General features: G+C 45.7%; 1 protein-coding gene across 1 annotated transcript in view; it reads right to left on the bottom strand.

Annotated features, from left to right (window-relative positions):
• ITGA9 (integrin subunit alpha 9) overlaps window positions 1-19,106 on the bottom strand; it is a gene marked incomplete at its 3' end in the record, with an annotated part of 153,788 nt that overhangs the window by 58,583 nt on the left and 76,099 nt on the right. Inside the window, exons 13-15 of the mRNA XM_008061272.1 lie at window positions 15,666-15,756; window positions 13,293-13,338; window positions 5,830-5,984 (exon numbers count right to left, since the gene is read on the bottom strand). Of these exons, the coding sequence (XP_008059463.1) occupies window positions 5,830-5,984; window positions 13,293-13,338; window positions 15,666-15,756 (292 nt within the window). The remainder of the gene's footprint in view (window positions 1-5,829; window positions 5,985-13,292; window positions 13,339-15,665; window positions 15,757-19,106) is intronic.

Raw genomic sequence — 19,106 nt, 5'->3', positions numbered from 1 at the left:
GCCGGCGGAATTGCCCCAGCCCACAATAATGCAAGCCAGCCGGCCTAGCCCTGGCCGTCTCAGGGAGGGTGCTGGCTCTGATTAGGGCCTGCTCCAACAGCACATTTCCCATTTTTAGGCTTTTCCTTCTGGCAGCTTATGTCCATGCCATGTTGAATGATGTCATGTTGATGGAAATGCTGATCAGCCCCGAGTAATACTTTCAGCCGCCTCCTCTCCCGGCCCCCAGCTGGTTCCCGAGGGCCCCCCCACACCGGCCTGGGCCAGGAGGGAGCCAGCTGTCTCTCATCAACTCTGGCTCTGGTCTCTCCCAGAGAGTTTTGATTCATTCCCATTCTCCGTCAGAACAAGATTTCAGCTGTGAAATTCTAATAAATCCTCCTTCCAGAGTTACTCTGAGCTTCCCTTAAGAGTTGGGGGTGGGGGGAGGATATTTCCACTTTACTGACTTTCCTAGACCCTTTCCTCAAAGGAATGACATAATAACCACTTCACTAGGTCACCCCATTTCTCACATCACATGGATTTGCCTCATTATCCCATCTTCATGCTTCTCAAGAGACTGGAAGGAGCTCAGAGAACGTTCTCTGCCTTCAAACGCTTTCCAGAGCAGAACTGCAGCCCTAAAGCCAGAGGAAGGGCCTGGGGACAAATCGCCTGGTTTCAACCCTATTTCTGTTATTAGTGTGGATGCCCATGGTGCTCTCTCTCCAGACCTGGCTCAGCTGGGTATCCATAGGCAGGGCAGGCACGTCTGTTCACTCATGACATTGTTGGTTGGCCGAGAGCCACAGAAACACAGGGGTGCTGGGTCGGAGTGCAAAACGCAACCACTTGAGGATCAAACCTTCCTGGCTTCCATTTACCACTCTGGTGAGAGTCCAGGATCACCAGCTCCATCCCAGCCTCCAGAGACTTGACAGGCAAGTTTAAGCTTCAGCCTGGCCAGCGAGCAGGGACAAGCACCACCCATGGGGCAGGAGCAGAGCCCTCTTGTGAAAAGAGCACGCATCACCCTCATCACCCTCATCTAAGCCAGCCAGAAGGCTCTAAGGGGCCACAGGCTGCTCCCAGGCCAAGAACGAAGTGATTAATTCATACTATTAGGGACAGGAAGAATGCCTGTTTTAAACTGCTTTACAAAATATGCTACAAACCTGCTCTTGAGGGAGCCCAGTCTGCACCCCAGCACCTGCCACACCAGGGCTCAGTGCACATCCTGGAAGAGCATGAGGGCACACCGCTTGTATCTGTCCTGAGTATCTGCCTCCCTCCCAGCGGAACACAAGCTTCATGAAGGCAAGGACTTTGTCCATCCTGTTCACTGCTCTGTCCCTCAGCTGAGCAATGTCTGGCAATCTGTAAGACCTTAATTATTCTGTGTGGATTGAATGACTTAACAGGACTGCAGTAACTCACTGTCACTGGATATCTGCTGTTCTTGGTTTACAAGCTGTTGTCTCTCACCCCCAACCCAACCTCCTCTACTCTGCCCTGTGATGCTGGGGCTGGGATCCTGCAGATCTCATTTCTGTTTTGCCAGAGGCTCCCTGTAAGGCTCTGCCCATGTGGAGAATCTGTGGGGCTGCAAGGCTGGAGGAAGGAGAAGAGACTCACATCAACTTAACCCGGCAACAGTTTTCCATGGCAGCTGACCCCAACAGGAGTTAATTCTAGTTTCTAATCCCCACCTACCCACCCCATCCTTCAAAGCCAGCTTCATCTCATCCCTAAGGGAGATCAGCAGCAGAGCCAGTACCCCCTTCCTCAGAAGTTCAGGTCCCAGCTTGACATAGCTTGGATGGTTGTCTCCCCCAAATCTCATATTAAAATGTGATCCCCAATGATGGAGGTGGGGCTGAGTGGGAGGTGACAGGATCTTAAGAACAGGTTCCTCACGAATGGATCGGTGCCAGTCTCACAGTAATAAATGAGTTCTCACTCTCTTAGAGCTGGTTGTTTAAAAAGAGTCTGGCACCTCCCTTCTCTCTCTTGCTTCCACTCTTGCCATGTGACACGCCTGTTCCTCTCCACTTTCCGCCATGATTGTAAGCTTCCTGAGGCCTCACACCAGAGGTCCAGCAGATGCCAGCACTATGCAGCACATGAGCCAAATAAACCTCTTTCCTTTATAAATCACTCGGTCTCAGGTGTTTCTTTGTATCAACATAAAAATGGACTAATACACAACTCCACAGGTTCCCTTTTCCCAGCTTACAGGTTCTGATAGGTGGATAACCCCAAGTATAACCTTGACCAATGGTTCTCAAATCTAAGGCACCTGGAGGCTGGTTCAAACACAGTTGTTGGGTCCCCATCCTCAGAGCTTCTGATCAGTTAGAATTTGCATTTCTAAGAAGATCCCAGGTAATGCTGACACAGCTGGGCTGTGACCACACTTTGAGATCCATTGGGGCAGACCTAGAGGCAGCAGCTGCTTCCTGAAGTTATGGCCACGTCCCCCATGACCTGTTAAATCCATTCTCAAAGTTAAATCACCTCTGTTAAAATAACTGGTGTGGTTTCTGTTTTCCTAACTGGACTCTTCCTGTTTCAGAAATGTGTGTATTTATTTCCCATAGTATTATTCCCAGAAGCCACAGTAGCCCTTCCAAGTGGCTTTGCTAATCAGCTGGTCCTGAATACTCCGAAAAACAAGTAGGAGCTATGGTTTCCCATTGCTACAACAAGAAATAAAGAAGTGACTAGTGTCCCTTCTCTGTACGTATGCTCAAGCCCTACCAGGTAGGAAGAAGAAACCAGAGACAAGACTGTAGCATCAACTGCTATGGCTCCCAAAACCATCCTCAGAGAGGTTATGGGGCTGAAGACACTAGTAGGTAAGTACCACAGGAGAGACCACCTCTGACAGGTGTTGAGAAGCACCTAGTACATTCCAGGAGGCTGTGAATTGTACTGCCCAAATGTGGCCCACCTGCTGACAAACTCAGACCACCATATGCAGGTACTGAGGTGCCCGGAAAGCCTGCCCACGGCTAGCCTTCACTCACCAGGCATTCTGTGGACAAAGCCACCATCAATGTGGTTCCTCACAGTTGTCAGCAAGGAGGGTAAAAGGCTCCCAACTCAAAGTCCCAGTCATGGGTTCCTGATTCAGAGGCCTGTGAGATGACACTGAGCCAGCCAGCGTCCTCTGCTGAGCCCAGAGGAGAGCAGAGGATAACTGTTCCCTGGAGGTACCTCCACCTTTCCTCCATCTGGAGACCTGACCTTCCCAATAGTTTAGACCCAAGGGGCTGCCTTCTATGCTGAACTCTCGAACACCCCACACACAACAGGATCCCCACAGTTACATGACAAGAGACCTTTCACCTCCACCTTTTTTCCTATCACATTTCCATAATGGCTGCCCATCTTTCCCTCCCCAAACTCCCCATTCCATTGCCAGCTCAATTTTTGGCAGATTTCTGCATTTCTCCCTCTATTGTAAAGATTAAAATATAGTTCATTTTCCTGAATTCCAGCAAAAAAGTGACAGAAAAATGCTAGGGATGAATAATTTTCTCCATTGCCTTGCTGATACCAAAATTCTCCAGCTACCATTCCCTTTGAGCCTGAAGCTTAAATCAATGTGGGTGTAAAAGGATGTTTGATTTCATCCATGAACCCACGTGGCAGATGGACAATAGGAAGAGACACGGATAGGAGGATGCACTTGTGCTGAACGGGCCCCACTTGATGTCAGATATCAGACAGGTGGTGCCACACTGACCATGAGGTACAGTACAATATGGCATCCAACTGCCCATCTCTCCCATTTCACCCTAACACTCCTAGGGCCATGGCTAAGCCTAGACCTTCTCTGTAATTCTGCCTAGTGGTCAGTGAAAGGCTGATACCTGATGGGTCCCCTGCTTGGGAACAGCCCAAGGAGGCTCCCACATCTCCTCACTCAGCCCTCGAACCTCCAAGTCAGAGTCCATGCCACCACTTGTCTCATGCTCTGAAATCGCCCCTGCTCTGACTTGCAACTCAGTTTCTTCTCCTGTGTTCCTGCTACTCTGATTTACCTTCACTTTCACTACAACAGCAATAGACAGTTTGAAAGTTGTGTACACTGCTTCAAGAGGAAAATAGTAGAAACTCTTTGTAACTCCTTTTAGAAGCTCCAGGAAGGCAGGATTGTCACCTCCACACGTGGATACACAATAACTGTTCATCAAATGAACACACACAGGCTATTCATTGCTTGCTTTTTGTTAGAGTTCTAGAATAGTTCTGCTCATTTTTATGTGCATCAGAATTAATCTTCCATTATTCTTTAAAAATGATTTTTTCACAGAGTCCAATTACATCTGAGCTGGTGTTTGATAGGGGACACATCATCTAATCAGGTGGAGAATGCACAAGTCCCAGGACCATCAGAAAGTTTTTTCCTTAAGACTGTGGTGTTTTAAAAAATTAGGGAGGTGGTGAGAAATAGTTACTGGGAAAAAAAAAAACAAACAACTAAGTATCATGAGATCGGAATTCCACTCCTGCCTTCACCAGTAGCTGCATGATCTTGAGTAAGCTGCTTTGTCTGACTGGGCTATACACTAAAATTTTGTTACTCCTCCCTCACTAACCAATTTCCAACTTTTTTCTTATGGTTACATTCAATGTTGAAATTTCTAAGCTCTTTTAAAAAGAAAAATAAATCTATGTAAATAAGTGCAAGGTTTAATTGTTGAGCTTATTCAATAGACTTGAAGATAACATTGCCAATAAGACAGGAGAGAAAGATTAGCATGTTGTTAAATAAGGCGAACATTTAAGGTGCAGTTGAGGAATAAACCAGCTCTTATGTGTTTCTGCATGTTTGGATGTATGTGCACACATGTGTACTCCAGACCAGTAATTCTCAAACTTAAATGTGCACAGGAATCTCCTGGAGATTTTGTTAAAATGCAGATTCTTTTTCAGGGATCCAAGGTGGGGCCCAGGAACCTACATTTCTAACAAGCTCCCAGGGACGCTGATCCTGAGAGTCAAGGGACTACACTTTGGATAGCAAGCAGAAATGCCTATGAAAGTCAGGGAGTCCAGGCCCTTATTGGTGTTCTTGTTTGTCTGGAATTTTACTTTCTATTATTAAATCGGCCTTTTAAGTAAAAACAAAGCACCTATTAATACTCCGCATTCATTTCCTTCACATGATCACATACTCTGAATTATAATCAACACTGACCCTATCTTGTTCTGAGGCTTAACCCAATCCCTGGAGTTGAGCTAGCAAGTGGACCTTCCCCAGTCAGAAAAATGGCAGGGCAGCTACCACCTGCCTCTTTTCAATTATCTGAGGTGCCAAAGCAGTGACCCTCTTTTAGAAACCTAAGCTTTCATAAAATCAGCATCCTGATCCCACCAGTCGCCTTTGGCTCCAACTGCAGTCAATGACCTAATCTCCCAGACCCCTAACATCTGGGTGACACTCAGTGGGAGCCTCCAAAGCCCCACTTTTGTTTTCTAATTGCTCAGAATATTCCATAAGTGCCAGTCTCCAGGCACTATATTTTCATCAGTCCACAGGCCTGTCCTATCCACAGCCCAGCGAGGTTTCAGTCTGTCCTATCCACATACATTTGAGGAAAGGACGCTTGAGATCCAACATTATTTGTCCCAGAGCTGGAGGTGTGTGAAATCAAGAACATATTGACAAGCAGGAAAGACAAGGAACAGAACCTCAGAGGGAATGGGGGACTAGCCTGTGGGCCTGCTGCCTGCACAACCAGCTGGGATGCACAGTGACAAGAAATGTCCAAAACATCCAACAAGTCCACCCTGGCTAAGATGGGTGCCCTGAGCCCTGGTTCAGTGGCTCATTACCAATCTCTCCCGGAACGTGTTTGCCATGGAAGCGAAAGCAGGCGGTGATGTTCAGGCAGTTCACAGCCTGCTGTCCATCGTGACACTGAGGCGCCGTGATGTTGATGGAGCCTGGGAGGAAGATGGAGACATCCAGGGTGATGACCGGCCTTGCTCTGCAGGGCAAGAGAGGAAAGCGACTTAGTCATGGTAAGGAACAGCTCACAGAACCAAACAAGAACTACATCAACAGGATAAATCCCAGGCCTGCAACCCAGAGTTAAATTACAGTATGAAAGAGCCCAAGAGAGAAGGGCCAGTGTGTTCTGTAAGTACTTTTTTCTGGTTTTAGAAGTGGCGTATTGCCTAGTAAATTAATGGTTAGCTTCCCAATAAGAAAGGCACATTAGCTGTTAATAAAACACATCTGGTTGAAGCCATAAATGAACCACCAGATGCTGGGCGATTAATTAAAATTTTACCAATTAAGTACTGATTTCCATTTTATTAGGGAGATAACAAAATATTTAAGAGGAGTTTCTATGGCAGATGTCAGGATTCAAGAAACAGATGCACACTCAGGGATTCCCCAAAGCATTTACTGCCATTATAAGCATCAACTGCAAAGCTCCAGTCCTGTCCAGTTGGTCAAACCTCCCCCTTCATTTACCTCCCTCAATTCATTGGGCATTTTTCTAAAAGAACTTGATTGATGGAGTCCCAGCTGCTAACAGCATAGCACTGCAGAGCAGAAGAAATCAACCCACCTGGCCTCAGGAACAAGTGAAACCCGATAAACATCCACACACTTCTCCCTGGTGTGGACCATCCTCCAGAGCTTGATGGATAGACAGCACCCTGGGCTCCCCCACCCCAGGCACTCAGACAAAAGCTAAGAGTGAATCACACCATTCTGCTCTCACAGTAGACATCTGCTCAGGGAGGCTTCACCTAAGCCGCAGCTTAACCTCCTCCCCTCCAAGCCTCACAAAGAAACCCTTTCACCTCTTAGGAGCCCCGGTCTTCATGCCACCAGGGTAATATAACAAGATTACAGGGCATTAGCCATGTGAGAACAATGACCTCACTTGTATAGAAGATCCCTCAAGAGAGCCCAGGGTGACAGGGTAGATGGGAATGATGACTGCCACCAATTCCAAGGGAAGAAAGCATTAAGGAAAACTTGAGTGAACAAGAGAATTGAGGGGAGGTGCGGCCACTACTGCTATTGCTGCCACCATGCCAGGAGATCAGGTCAACAGAGAGGCTGTGGTGATGGGTACATTGGAATTGTTTGACTACCAGAGCAAATCCAGCTGTTAGACAAATGCAAGTCAGACAACAGCAGTGCATGGAAGAAATCCAACATCCTGGTCTTTCCATTTTCTTCTAGGCTCATTCTTAGAAGACACTAGAAATAACTTAGAAAGTGGATCACTCACCCCTGGCTAATGGGATTGTACAGATGCTAATGGACACTCTATAAAGCCCCACTGACCCTTCAATAGCCAGTTTGAGTGCCCCCGCCCCGAGGAAGCTTTCTCTAGTAACTCTGGAAGTTGGGTGTCCCTCTTCTCTGTGCTCCCAGACCTGGACACACACCTCTGGCCCCCATTTACTTTGGTGAATAGTCACTGTCTACTTCTAAAACCTGCCCCGCCCGCCTGCAGCACCCCCCGCCCCCTGCAAGGGTTGGAATCCCCGAGAATTCATCTTCATGTTCCCATGATAGTAGATGTGCAAAAACCCTTGTTAAAAAGGTGCAGACTTTACTCCAGCCCAGGGAACTGAAAACCACAGGAGTGCCCAAAGTTTTACAAGTTGACAGAGGTTCCAGGGAGAGTTGGGCTCCACCCTGCCCAGTTCCTGACCTGCATGGTCATTGTACAGACACCAAGCCCAGGGGCCACTTCATCAGGGAGGAGGCCGCCTCCTCTTCTCACAGGAGAGTTCTGCCCAAGATGATGAGGCAAGCAGGAAACAGACATGGGCAGTCCAGACAGAACGACCTCACTGGGGGTTGTGGAAACAGAGCCGTTTGAAACAGCCGACAGAGACCCTTGCAGGTACATCTCTTGCCAACATCTGTCAGCTCAGTTCCCTCAAAGCTTTTTGTTTCAACTCCAAGTATTGTTTCTGGATGAAGAAAAAGTCCAGAAATCTTTCAGAGGCCTCTCTGATCACTTCCTGTGACCGCCAATGTCAAAGCACCGGGCTCCTATCACCCTGACACAGGACCTACTCCTGAGCTAATCCAAGGGAAGCAAACTTCCTGAAGGCAGAATCGGACCAGCCCACATGCCTAGGGGTGGAGAGATTGCATTTCACAGTCCTGCTGCAAATGTGCCAGCCCCCAAGTAGCAAAGAACAGCACCATGAGTGCTTTCAAGACTTTTTTTTTTTAAAAGATGCTGGTAGCTGGAATACTTCTGACAGTTCAAATCCTGACATTTCACTTCCAGGTAAATAATAAAACCTGTCAGCATGACCTTTGGCATGATGTTGCTCAAGTTACCCAGCCTTTTGCAGGATTAGTGCTGCTTGCAGGGCAAAGACAGATGGGGCAGATAAAGAGCCTGCACCCTTGGTGACACTTCTAGGCTACTAAGCCAGCCACGGGGCCACCTACCTCCAGGGAGCTAATTTGTGTTTATAGTTTCAAGCATCTCAGTCAGGTTAGTCTTAATTGCAGCCCAAAGCATTCCTAACACACACACACACCTCTGGTCTCTCATCCTTAGGACAGTGAGTACAGTGTGTGTCAATGTGTGCAGGCACATGCATGGTCTCCCAGTCCTCTCCCCCTTTCTGGTCCCATCTAAAATCTGCGATAACTCAAAATCTGACTACACTGCCTGTCAGTTAGGCAATGCCTGAGACCCTGCTTAGCACAGTCAGCCAACTCCTCCAGGCCTCTTGTTCACTCCCGCTCAGCTGCATCCCAGGACTGTACCAATCAAGGCCCTCACAGACACCCAGCCTGCTGGGACCCTCAGACATGCTCAGCAATCTCTCTGCCTGTCCCTCCTTGCTCCCTCTCTGAGGGACCCCATCTTGTCTTTGAAAGCTTCCCTGAGTCCCTTGTTCTCCTAGAATAGACCAGAGGTGGTCACCCTCAGCTTTACCCTCATCCACATCCCCTCGCCCCCAGTCTGTGTACCAGATTCTATCTGTCATCAACCTCGTCCCCCTGCAGCAGCCACCCCTCTTACCTCTTGTCTCTTCAACCTCTCCAGGCCCCAAGGGTAGGAACTGAGGTCAGAGAAATGGGGTTCGTATGGATAAGGGTGAAGCTGAAGGCAACTACCTCTGATCTCTCCCAGGAGGGTAAGGCACAAGGAGACCAGGAAAGACATTCTTGACCTCATCATTGGTCTACAGTCTCCCATCCTTAAAACAACCTCTGTACTACCTGCCAGTCCCATTTTGCTGCTCTGTAGCCAAGCTTCTGGAGAAAGAGTCAAGATTCACCATCTATTTTCTTGCTTCTTCTCCTACCCACCCAAGTTGTCTGACTTTTATCCCATCACTTCTTTAGAGCCACCACAGCCGAGGGCACTACTGATCTCCCACTGTGCCTCTAACAAGACTCAGGCTTCAATCTTCTTGGCCTCTCCTGCTGACCTTGATGCTGTCGCCTCTGACCTCGTCACCTCTGACCATATAGCCCTGCTTCATTGTCCTCACAGTCCACAATCTGGAATTATCTTCCCTTTTAAATAAATAAAACCTGCATGTCCCTTGGTCACCTCACCCATAAAATAGGGATAATAAAATAACAGTACCTGTGTCATGGGTTGCTAAGAAGACTAAGAGTTAACATGTGTTCTGTCAACAAGCGGATGGATGAACAAGCTCAACGATGTTCGTCAATGGAATACCACGCATTAAGGGGAAAAACAACACAGCAACATGGGTGAACCGTAAAAGTATCACAATGAGTGAAAGAAGCCAGAAACAAAGACTACACACTGTGTAATTCCACACATGTGAATTCTAGAACGGGCAAAATGGTCTATGGTGACAGAAGTCAGAACAGTGGCTATCTATTGGGAGAGAGGTGTGACTAAACAGAGGCACAAGGAAACTCTGGGGTGATAGAAATGGTCTTTATCATGATAGGGGTGGTAGTTGCACAGTACATGCAGTGGTCAAAACTAAACGAGCCATACACTCAAATTGGTGTATTTTATTGTATGCAAAAGTGCTACCTCAACACAAAAAGAAACCAACAACAAAGAAGGAATACACAAAACGTGCTCACCCAGTGCCTGGCATGTGGTAGGTGCCCACCAAATGTTCGTTGATTCTTTACTTGTGTATGGCTCCCTGACTAGTACCTAGTGCCAGGAAAAAGGTCAGGTTCTCTGCCAAATTCCCAGGATCTGATGCGTAGTTGCATCTCAACAGGTCAACACACGTTAGCTGAATAAATAAGGGAGTGGATTCTTGTGATCACACCATCCCTACATGCCCACCTACAGCTGTAATGGCCTGACAGCTCTTCCAGGGCCTTCTCCCGGTCACCTCATCAGGCTGGGACTCCCCAGGTGCCTCTCCTAGACCTTCTTCTCCTGGTATGTGCTCCCCTGGAGTTTTCCTTGAAGGACTTTGCATTTGTACCTGTTGAATTCCACCTCATCAGACTCAACTACCTACCCCAGGCTGGAGTCTAGGGTCTCCCGACTACCGTGGAAGCACCTCACTTCATGTCTGCATCTTTAAGTGAGCAAACACCTGGAGAAGGCTGTTCCTTACCATGGAAGAGAGACAAAGAAAAGCCCCTTGGGGTTGGAGCTCACAACAGGAAGATTTAAAAATACAAGAATGAGCCGGGCTCGGTGGCTCAGCCTGTAATCCCGCACCTTTGGGAGGCTGAGGTGAGTGGATTGCCTGAGCCCGTGGGTTCGAGACCCGCCTGGACAACTTGGCAAGACCTCATCTCTACAATAAATCAAAAAATGAGCCGGGCGTGGTAGCGCGCACCTATAGTTCCGGCTACTTGGAAGGCTGAAGTGGAAGGATCGCCAGAGCCCAGCAGGTTGAGGCTGCAGTGACCGGGAGCGGCCACTACACTCCAGTTTGGGTGACAGAGTGAGACTCCAACTCAAAAAAAAAAAATACAAGAATGGAGGGAAAGCAGAACCCACATAATGGACCTTAAGCCAGAGGCCCTCAGCTTTAAGAAAACCTGTTTCCAACTATGAAAACTCAAAGAGTGTGTTTGGGGTTTTTTTGTTTGTTTGTTTTTTTAGTTGGAAGTCTCCTTCTGTCTCCCAGAGTGGAGTGCAGCGGCATGATCACAACAGTCACAACTCACAGCAACTTCAATCAACCAGGCTAACTTTTTTGATTTTTTTTAATAGAGACAAGGTTTCACTATGTTGCCCAGGCTGCTCTCAAACTCCTGGGCTCAAGCAATCTGCCCACCTTGACTTCCCAGAATGCTAGGATTACACGCATGAGCCACCGTGCCCAGATGAGAAATATGTTTTCATTGAGAGGACTCTTGATAAACCAAAGTAGTAAAGACTGCAAAAAACGGTATCACCTGATAGAGTTACTGGCTTCCCAGTAACCTCAATCATTTGGAGCCACAATCATTTGGAGCCACTATTAACACAGAGAAAGAAGTAATAAAGAAAGTGAAAACCCAGTCATGGGAGAAACAAAGGAACTGGAAGGTCTTAGCTCAGTGAAGTCACCACCTAAAGGACACAGTTACTGAAGGGTTGCTACATAGCAGATACAAGACCAAGAAGCAGAATTTTAGGGAGACAATTTAATCCAATTTACATAAGACTTGCTAACATTCATTAAGTACTTAAACCAGGCACTGTTCTAAGCATTTTACATGTACTATACACACCAACTTATGGTGGTTCAACTTACGATTTTTCTACTTCACAATGGTGAGAAAGTAGTATAAATTCAGTATGCTACTCGACTTACAATGGGGTTATGTCCAAATAAACCCATCCTAAAAGTTGAAAACACTGTGTTTCTGATGGATTATTATGCAGCCAAAAAGAAGGACAAAATTATGACCTTCACAGGAACTTGGATGGAATTAGAATCGATAATACCCAGTGGTCTATCACAGAAACAAAGAACTGAGTACCACATGTTCTCACTCACAAGCGGACCCTGAACAATTATCAAAATACTATAAGAAAGGGATTGGCAGTAGTGGAAAACTGCCGGGGAGGGGGGCACACTTCATCAATACGTGTACCTGATCTCAAGCCAGGTGAAGTGGGGACCAAAGTGAGACCCAAACCTTATCAGTACAATGACCATTAGTATACCTAACCCTCAATTATACCCCACATCTTTAAAATAAAAATTTTTTCTTAAATGAAAAAAAAAAAGAAGAAAAAAAAAGAAAACACTGTGTTTCGTCTTATTTGGCCATAATCCCATCACATGTCGGGAGCATCTGTATTGTTTTCCTTGTTATCAGAGGAGAATCCTAAAATAGAAAGTCACAGAACTTGCCGGGAAACTTGCCTAGTAAGGGCAGAGTCAGGGTTTAAATTCAGGCCACCTTGGCCCCTGGTTCCCACTTAACCTCAAGGCTCTTCTGTCTCTTTAACAATTCAATGTTTAGCCCTTCCTAGGGGTTAGCTGGCTCCCTTAGAAGTTACTAAGCCCCCAGCCACGGGCACCTCATTCAAAAAGGGACTGTGTGGTCCTACAGTTTAGACTCAGAAGAAGGTACTGCTGAATAAGGAGAAACTGGGGCATGGAACTACACAGACTCTGAGATCTCTTCCAGCTCTGAAATCCTACTAGTCTATTTTAGAAAGTTTTGCCATCAAGTTATTAACAAAACCTAAGAGTTGGCTCCCACTCCAAAGTGTAATTCTGCCTCTTCTGACTCATTCAGCCAGAAATACTTGGAGAGGGTTCATGGGTGGTGATGGCGGCCCGCTGGCCTTTGTAGGAAAGATCAGACTGCACGGGCCTCAGCAAGCTCTGGGCCTGAGCTCACGTTCCTCATCTCTGCTGCCAACAGAGAATGACATGCTGTCCAACAGGCAGGAGGCTCCCATCCTCAGGGAGTTGAGAACTGACTAGAGGTAAGGATGCAGGGTATAGGGATAAAGAGATAGGATGGACAGTGCCTTCCAGCCCTTTGAGTGTCATGGCACCCATAGGAAAAGATAATGTGTATGGCACATTAACAGAAGAGACTATTCATGGCCAGAGGCAAACAGCTCTAGGGCTCAGGAGTTAGGCCACCCCAAACCCTGCTAGAAGTTCCAAGGATGCTATCATCTGACAGCTGGAAGCCATTTAAGGCTACTAGCTGGAAACTCTGGACTAGTGGATAATACAAATAAGGAAATAAAGGCAGCATTCCCACTAATTAAGCACCTCCAGCCTGCAAGGAACAGGACAGAGGGAAACGGTAACAGTGAAAAACTTCATCCCTCACCCAGGCACAGCGAAACCCAAAGAGCAAGAGTGAGGCATCTCACCTTAGAAGAACCACGCTATCAGACATGAAGGCTCCAACAGTGACATCTGAAAATGAGAAGGTCACAGCACTCAGAAACTTGTTGAAGCCCATCCCCACCAGACCCCTGGCAAGGTATTCCACAGCAATGGCCCAGCCTTGGGGTCAGAGAGCCCTCTGACAGACACTCTCTGAGCTATATAATAATTTTGTAAGAATTAGAGCCAAGCTATCCCATGTGACAGCTAATCATCACTATTGGCTATTGAGGCCTTGAAGTGTGGCTGGTCTGGATTGAGGTGCACTATAAGTGTAACATACATACTGGGTATCCAAGACCTAGTATGGAAAACCATGAACTCTCTCATTAATAACCTCTATATTGATCATATGTTGAAATGATAATATGTTGACTAGACCAGGGGCTAAATAAAACATTATTAAAATTAACTTCATCTGTCTTTTTATATCTTTTTTAAAATGTGGTTACTAGAATATTTTAGATTATACTTCTTTTGGTATCAGTGAATTAAAGAGACAGATACCTAGAATTAAATGACTCTTGGAAATGCTCTAGGTTCTGTAGAACACAGGAACCATCGCCCTCCACACCTCACTCTGTGTGATCTCAGGGTGTCTCATAGTGTCCTTGTCTGTAAAATCAAGATAACTATCCCCAGTACTTACTTCAAAAACTGCCAATCACAATACTTATTATATATATTATTAATGTAATAATAAACATTTATTAAATACTCATTAAATGTATCTTAAATATCTATTAATTACATGAAATCAGATATTCAAATCAGAAAATTCATAAAAATACTTGGTAAATTATAAACCATGATACTGGTTTAACTGGTAATGTTTACTCCTAAATAACTTTAATTTAGGAAGTATTTGCATATCTAATAGCTCTCTGCCTTTCCTCAAACCCTGATATAAATCTCTTAGCCCTAAGGTTCCCAAAGGAAAAACAAATAGCAAATCCATGAATTATCATGTTCCTAAAATTACTGCACATGGGTGTGTTTGTTAATTTTGTCCTTCAATAGCCTTTTTGTGTTAACTCTATGTTTGAAAATAAAAGAACCTGATGAATTTGTCATTTCTCCTATGAAAAATGCAAGGTAAGAAATTTAGAGCTGTTGTGAAATGTGAACACCCCACCATGCATCCAGAGAAGTGGCTGAACCACTGGGAAGCCTGGGTCCCCACCACCACCGGGGCGCTGGTCAGTCCCTCAACCTCCTGGAGCCTCAGCATCCTTGTCTATAAAGTGGGGGACACCCTGTCCCTGCCTACCTGTCAGGATCACTGCGAGATACACACCACATGTGGAAGCATTCTGCATATATTAACATGCTAAACCCACATAAGGTATTATTTGAGGATGGCCACAAATTACCCAGAAAAGGGAGAACAGCTTTCTCAAATTAAAAAGACCCACAAGATCTATCTTGGGACAAAAGTTTCAAAGCTGACCCCTTTCTATTCCCACCTTTCCTCCTGGCTCCATGAAGTCTTAGGGAATGTTCAAAACTCCTATCTATACAAAACTACAAAATTGGGTGTCCTCAGACAGGATTGCATTAGTTTTCTCAGATTTTAAGTGGAAAGAAATTGTTTCTCAAAAGCAAGAGAACTACATACTCAGGGAAGTGTTTTCTGAATTCCATGATGATTTTGGATTTTTTCAGATTCTTGTCTTTGTTTCCTCACCTCACCCCATTCCATCTTCAAACACCTGAAGAACCACTACTCCACCACCTAATCCATTTGACCTAAACCGGATATCACTTGGGGTTGGGGTTTGAGACCATATATTTCTATTCAATTAGCCTCAACCACCACGAGGCAGTAGCCTTGAAGACAATCCTGAAGACAAGCCAGCTAGCCTTCAATAGTGATAGTCTGTTTTGTCCATGAGCAAGAGACCATGGTTCCTTCTTGCTCCAAATCTTTCCCAATAATCATCTTTTGGGAGTAAGGGTGGTGATAATGCTGCTCCTCTTCTCTCTCAAGAGTAAAAGGCCTCTGAACATATTTAAATGTCAAAGAAAAAAAAAACATGAAATTTCACTACTTAGCATTTTATATGTGGCCATTGCCTTTTTTCTTCATTAGAAAGAACTGCTGCCACAGGAATCACTAAAAAAAATCCACCCTCCTGGTGCTTAATCCCTTAAGAGTAGACTGTTTTTAAAACCCTGAAATAAACTTCAACACTATTTTCACCTTAAAGTTGAATACCAGGCAAAACACCCCCATCTGTTGTGTGAATTGTACTAACCCTAAATGGTCGTAATGATTTCTAAACAGCCTGGAAACTATTCCACCTCATGCACTTCTCTTTATTCATCTCCTGTGCCTTTAAAGAAAAACAGCTTACCAGGATAGCCATTTCCATCCATATCAATGCCTCCCGATATGGACTGACCAAACATCCGCAGAACTGGATTTATCTTCCGTCCAGACAGTTTCTGAAACAGATAAAGGGAAATGGAATCACAGGAAAGGACCACTGTCACAAATAAGAATCCTGGTTCTTTTATTCCCGCTTCCCCGGGACATTTGGATTTCAAGGTGCTGAAAGCAAAAAATGTAGTTCTAATTTGATCAAGGGTCTTTTTACCAGGCCATTGAAGACCATATATTCCTTTAGTAATACTTGCCTTGGACAAATGTCATCATTTAAAAATTTTTTTTTCTAAGTTCCGTGCTAATAAAAATCCACATAGACTAGTGTGATACTGTCTTGACATGTGGAAGTTAAAAATGAATAGTTTAACTTTCATTCCTATCAGAGATTCTGTTTTGTTTTTACACAGATGACTGGCTAAAATTCTAAGAATATATTTACCTTAATCTCTCTACCCAAATATGTGCTAATATTCAATACGTCTCTCCTAACAGGTACATATTAAAGAGTCTTTCCCTAGGCAGAGAGGTGATGAACATGTCTAGCTGGAAAAGATGGCCACATGGAAACCACCTCTCCACCCAGCCAACCAGAAGACCTAAACTCCTGATCTTCAAACAAGATTAAACAGTTTTACCTAGTGAATCTAGAACTCTGTGGTCCTGAACTGTAGGAAATCCAAAATACAGCTGAAACCAACCTCCGCCCTAAGAGACAGCCCTTCAACCAACCAGTCAGAGTTCACAGCTCCACCACCGTGGGACATACTAGCGTGTGTGTGTGTGTGTGTGTGTGTGTGTGTGTGTGTGTGTGTGTGTGTGTAATTTTTAAAATTGTTTTTCTTTTTTGTAAAGGCAGAGTGTCACTATATGTCCCAGACTGGACTCAACTCCTGGGCTCAACTGGTCCTCCCATCTCAGCTGCCTAAGTAGCTGGGATTACAGGCACATGCCACCGTGCCCAGCTGTGCTTACTTTTTATTCACCATTAAGATCATCACATGTCAACACAGGTAGCACTGACTCAAAAATATGTGTTGAACAAACACCTTTGTCGCATTGAAGATGTGCACTGACGTTCGTGTTCAGCTCCTCACAAAGATACTGAGCTTCTTAGATTAGAAAAGTCCTGTCTTCTGGGATCTGACCTGTTCCTTCTCCCTTTATTGGCACAGTCTCCTTGGGGAGGCTTACCCCCCCCCGATGCCCTCCATCATGGGTGACAAGAGAAATGCTGTGTTCTCATGTCTTGTTGCAAAAGCCACATCAGATCAAGCTTATGCCTATCCAGGGGCTCACTTTGACCTTTTTTCCTTATCCTTTTTCCTACTGAGCCATCCTTTAGAGAAGTCATGAGGCCAGGGAGGGGGAGTTTCCACAGGATCTACAGATGGAGATGCTGGGGATGTCCCTTGCTCCCCAACAGCTGATAAAAGCAAATAACCCTCCCAGAAATGATCAGAGAGGGCTGCTTGCCATCTTCAGTTAAGCCATCCAACAGGAAATATGCAGGCATCAAAGTACAACTCAGAACACTATAGGAAACACTGAAGAAATGTTTCTTGCTAACAGGCGAAGCCCCCCACATCCCATATGGCTCTATCTAAACAAACACGTATGTGTGTCTGAGTATTTCTTCAAAGCCACGTTTTGAAGCAGACCGTCTCAGCTCTCAAGTCCAAGAACTCCAGAATTCTAGCAGCCTGCCCTGGGTCCTCATTTCTAAGGTATGCTGTGGCTGGGATGAGGGGGAGAGTGAAGGGGTGGTCCGTCTGGGGGTGGTGATGCAGGCTTAAGTTATCCCACAGACATCTGCAGACCATTATGCTATAAAGCCAGGAAGATAAGTCTGCTCGGTGCTAATAACCCTAAATGAAAACCAGGAGCCCTGGAAACCTCCGCTTGACCAGGTTTCTATGCAGTGTCCATTATAGCAGGAGAAGGATCACAGGGGCCGCCGTCACATGCCCAGAGGGCTGTCAAATTGGGAAAGGTACACGAGGACCTCAAAATCAACACTTTTCCATGGTAAATGCGAGAAAGAGGAATGAGTTGAATGGTAACATGGAAGAAGTTGAGGCCCTGATCTCACAACTTACCCAGCAGAAATAATACCAATCTGGGCCAAAGAAAAGTGATTCTGCTGCCCAAAGTTGTTTCTGATTTCTTCCTCTAGTTCACCCACACAATGCCCGCTCTGTCCAGGACCTGAGCCTGGAAGAATCTGTTATTAGAGGATTTTTTTTTTCCCTTTTAAATCCCTGACCTTATCATACACATATTAGTAGCTTGGAAAAGTATAATCATAGTTGTTTCCTTTTCTTTTTTTTTTAAAGAGCCCTAAACCACTTCTCTTTGTCAAAGCTGAGGAGCCATCATGCATGCTGACAAAGGCGGACGGTCCAGCTGCTGTCCCTGCTTCCTACTGAAGACACTCCGCGCTAACCACAAGATTTATACTTTGGTTCTCTGCAGGGATTCCACCCAGCAACAAAACAAAACACTGGAGGGCCCCAGAGGAGGGGAAGCTGGGGGACTCTCACATATTGCCTCTCTGTGTGATTTGCTTCCGAGGTCCAGGAAAACAAGCTTCCCAGAGGATGCATGGAGAATGACCCCAACCACCGCCTGAGCACGGGGCTCCTTGGATGACTTTCAGCTTGTCACACTGGGAAGAGCGTCCCTGATCCAGACTAGGGCAGCTCTTGTGACTCACATGTGGCCCCCACACTGTGCTCAAAGCCCTCTTCCTCTTGCTATGGGGGCTGAATTACCTAAGATTTCATTAATCCCATTGCCATTTATTTCAAATGAAAAGAGGATAGTCTGGGTAGATAAATGCCCCTCGGAGTGTGTATGCCTCACAGCAAAATTGTTTCCATATTCGTGAGTTTTCCTACTGAAAACTTTCCTTGAGTGTTCCTTTTTCCAGTGTGGAGTTGAGGATGGTGGTTATGGTAAAAGTTTCAGGCGTCAGTCCGGCAAAGTTTCCCCAGTCATACTTGGGAGGGTGAAACAACCCCCTTAGGTCACAGTCACCTCACAGATAAATGGTGGCTAATAAACGTACCTATCTCACATGACTGTTGCAAGGATTAAAGGCAAGGAAAGGGCAGAGCAGACACTCAAGACACAGCTCCTCTTCCTCCCAGCACCTAAGCCCCTGTCTCCTGCAAGGGAGCCACTGATCTCAGCAAAAGACTAGCAGAGAAGGAACCAACCAGAAGCACAAATGTCAACAAGCCCTCAACCTTTAATTAGCTGACTCATATTTGCCCTGAGAAGGACAATTATTAATATGTAAGTTGTACTTACATACTGCCCCTTAAAATTTAAATGTAAATATGTACATATAAGCCGGGCTCGGTGGCTCAGCCTGTAATCCCAGCGCTTTGGGAGGCTGAGGTGAGTG

This window comes from Carlito syrichta, unplaced genomic scaffold (assembly GCF_000164805.1).
Source record: "Carlito syrichta isolate Samal-C Ts95f unplaced genomic scaffold, Tarsius_syrichta-2.0.1 Scaffold305170, whole genome shotgun sequence".
Taxonomy (NCBI): domain Eukaryota; kingdom Metazoa; phylum Chordata; class Mammalia; order Primates; family Tarsiidae; genus Carlito; species Carlito syrichta.
This window is presented reverse-complemented; position numbering and strand designations above follow the sequence as displayed.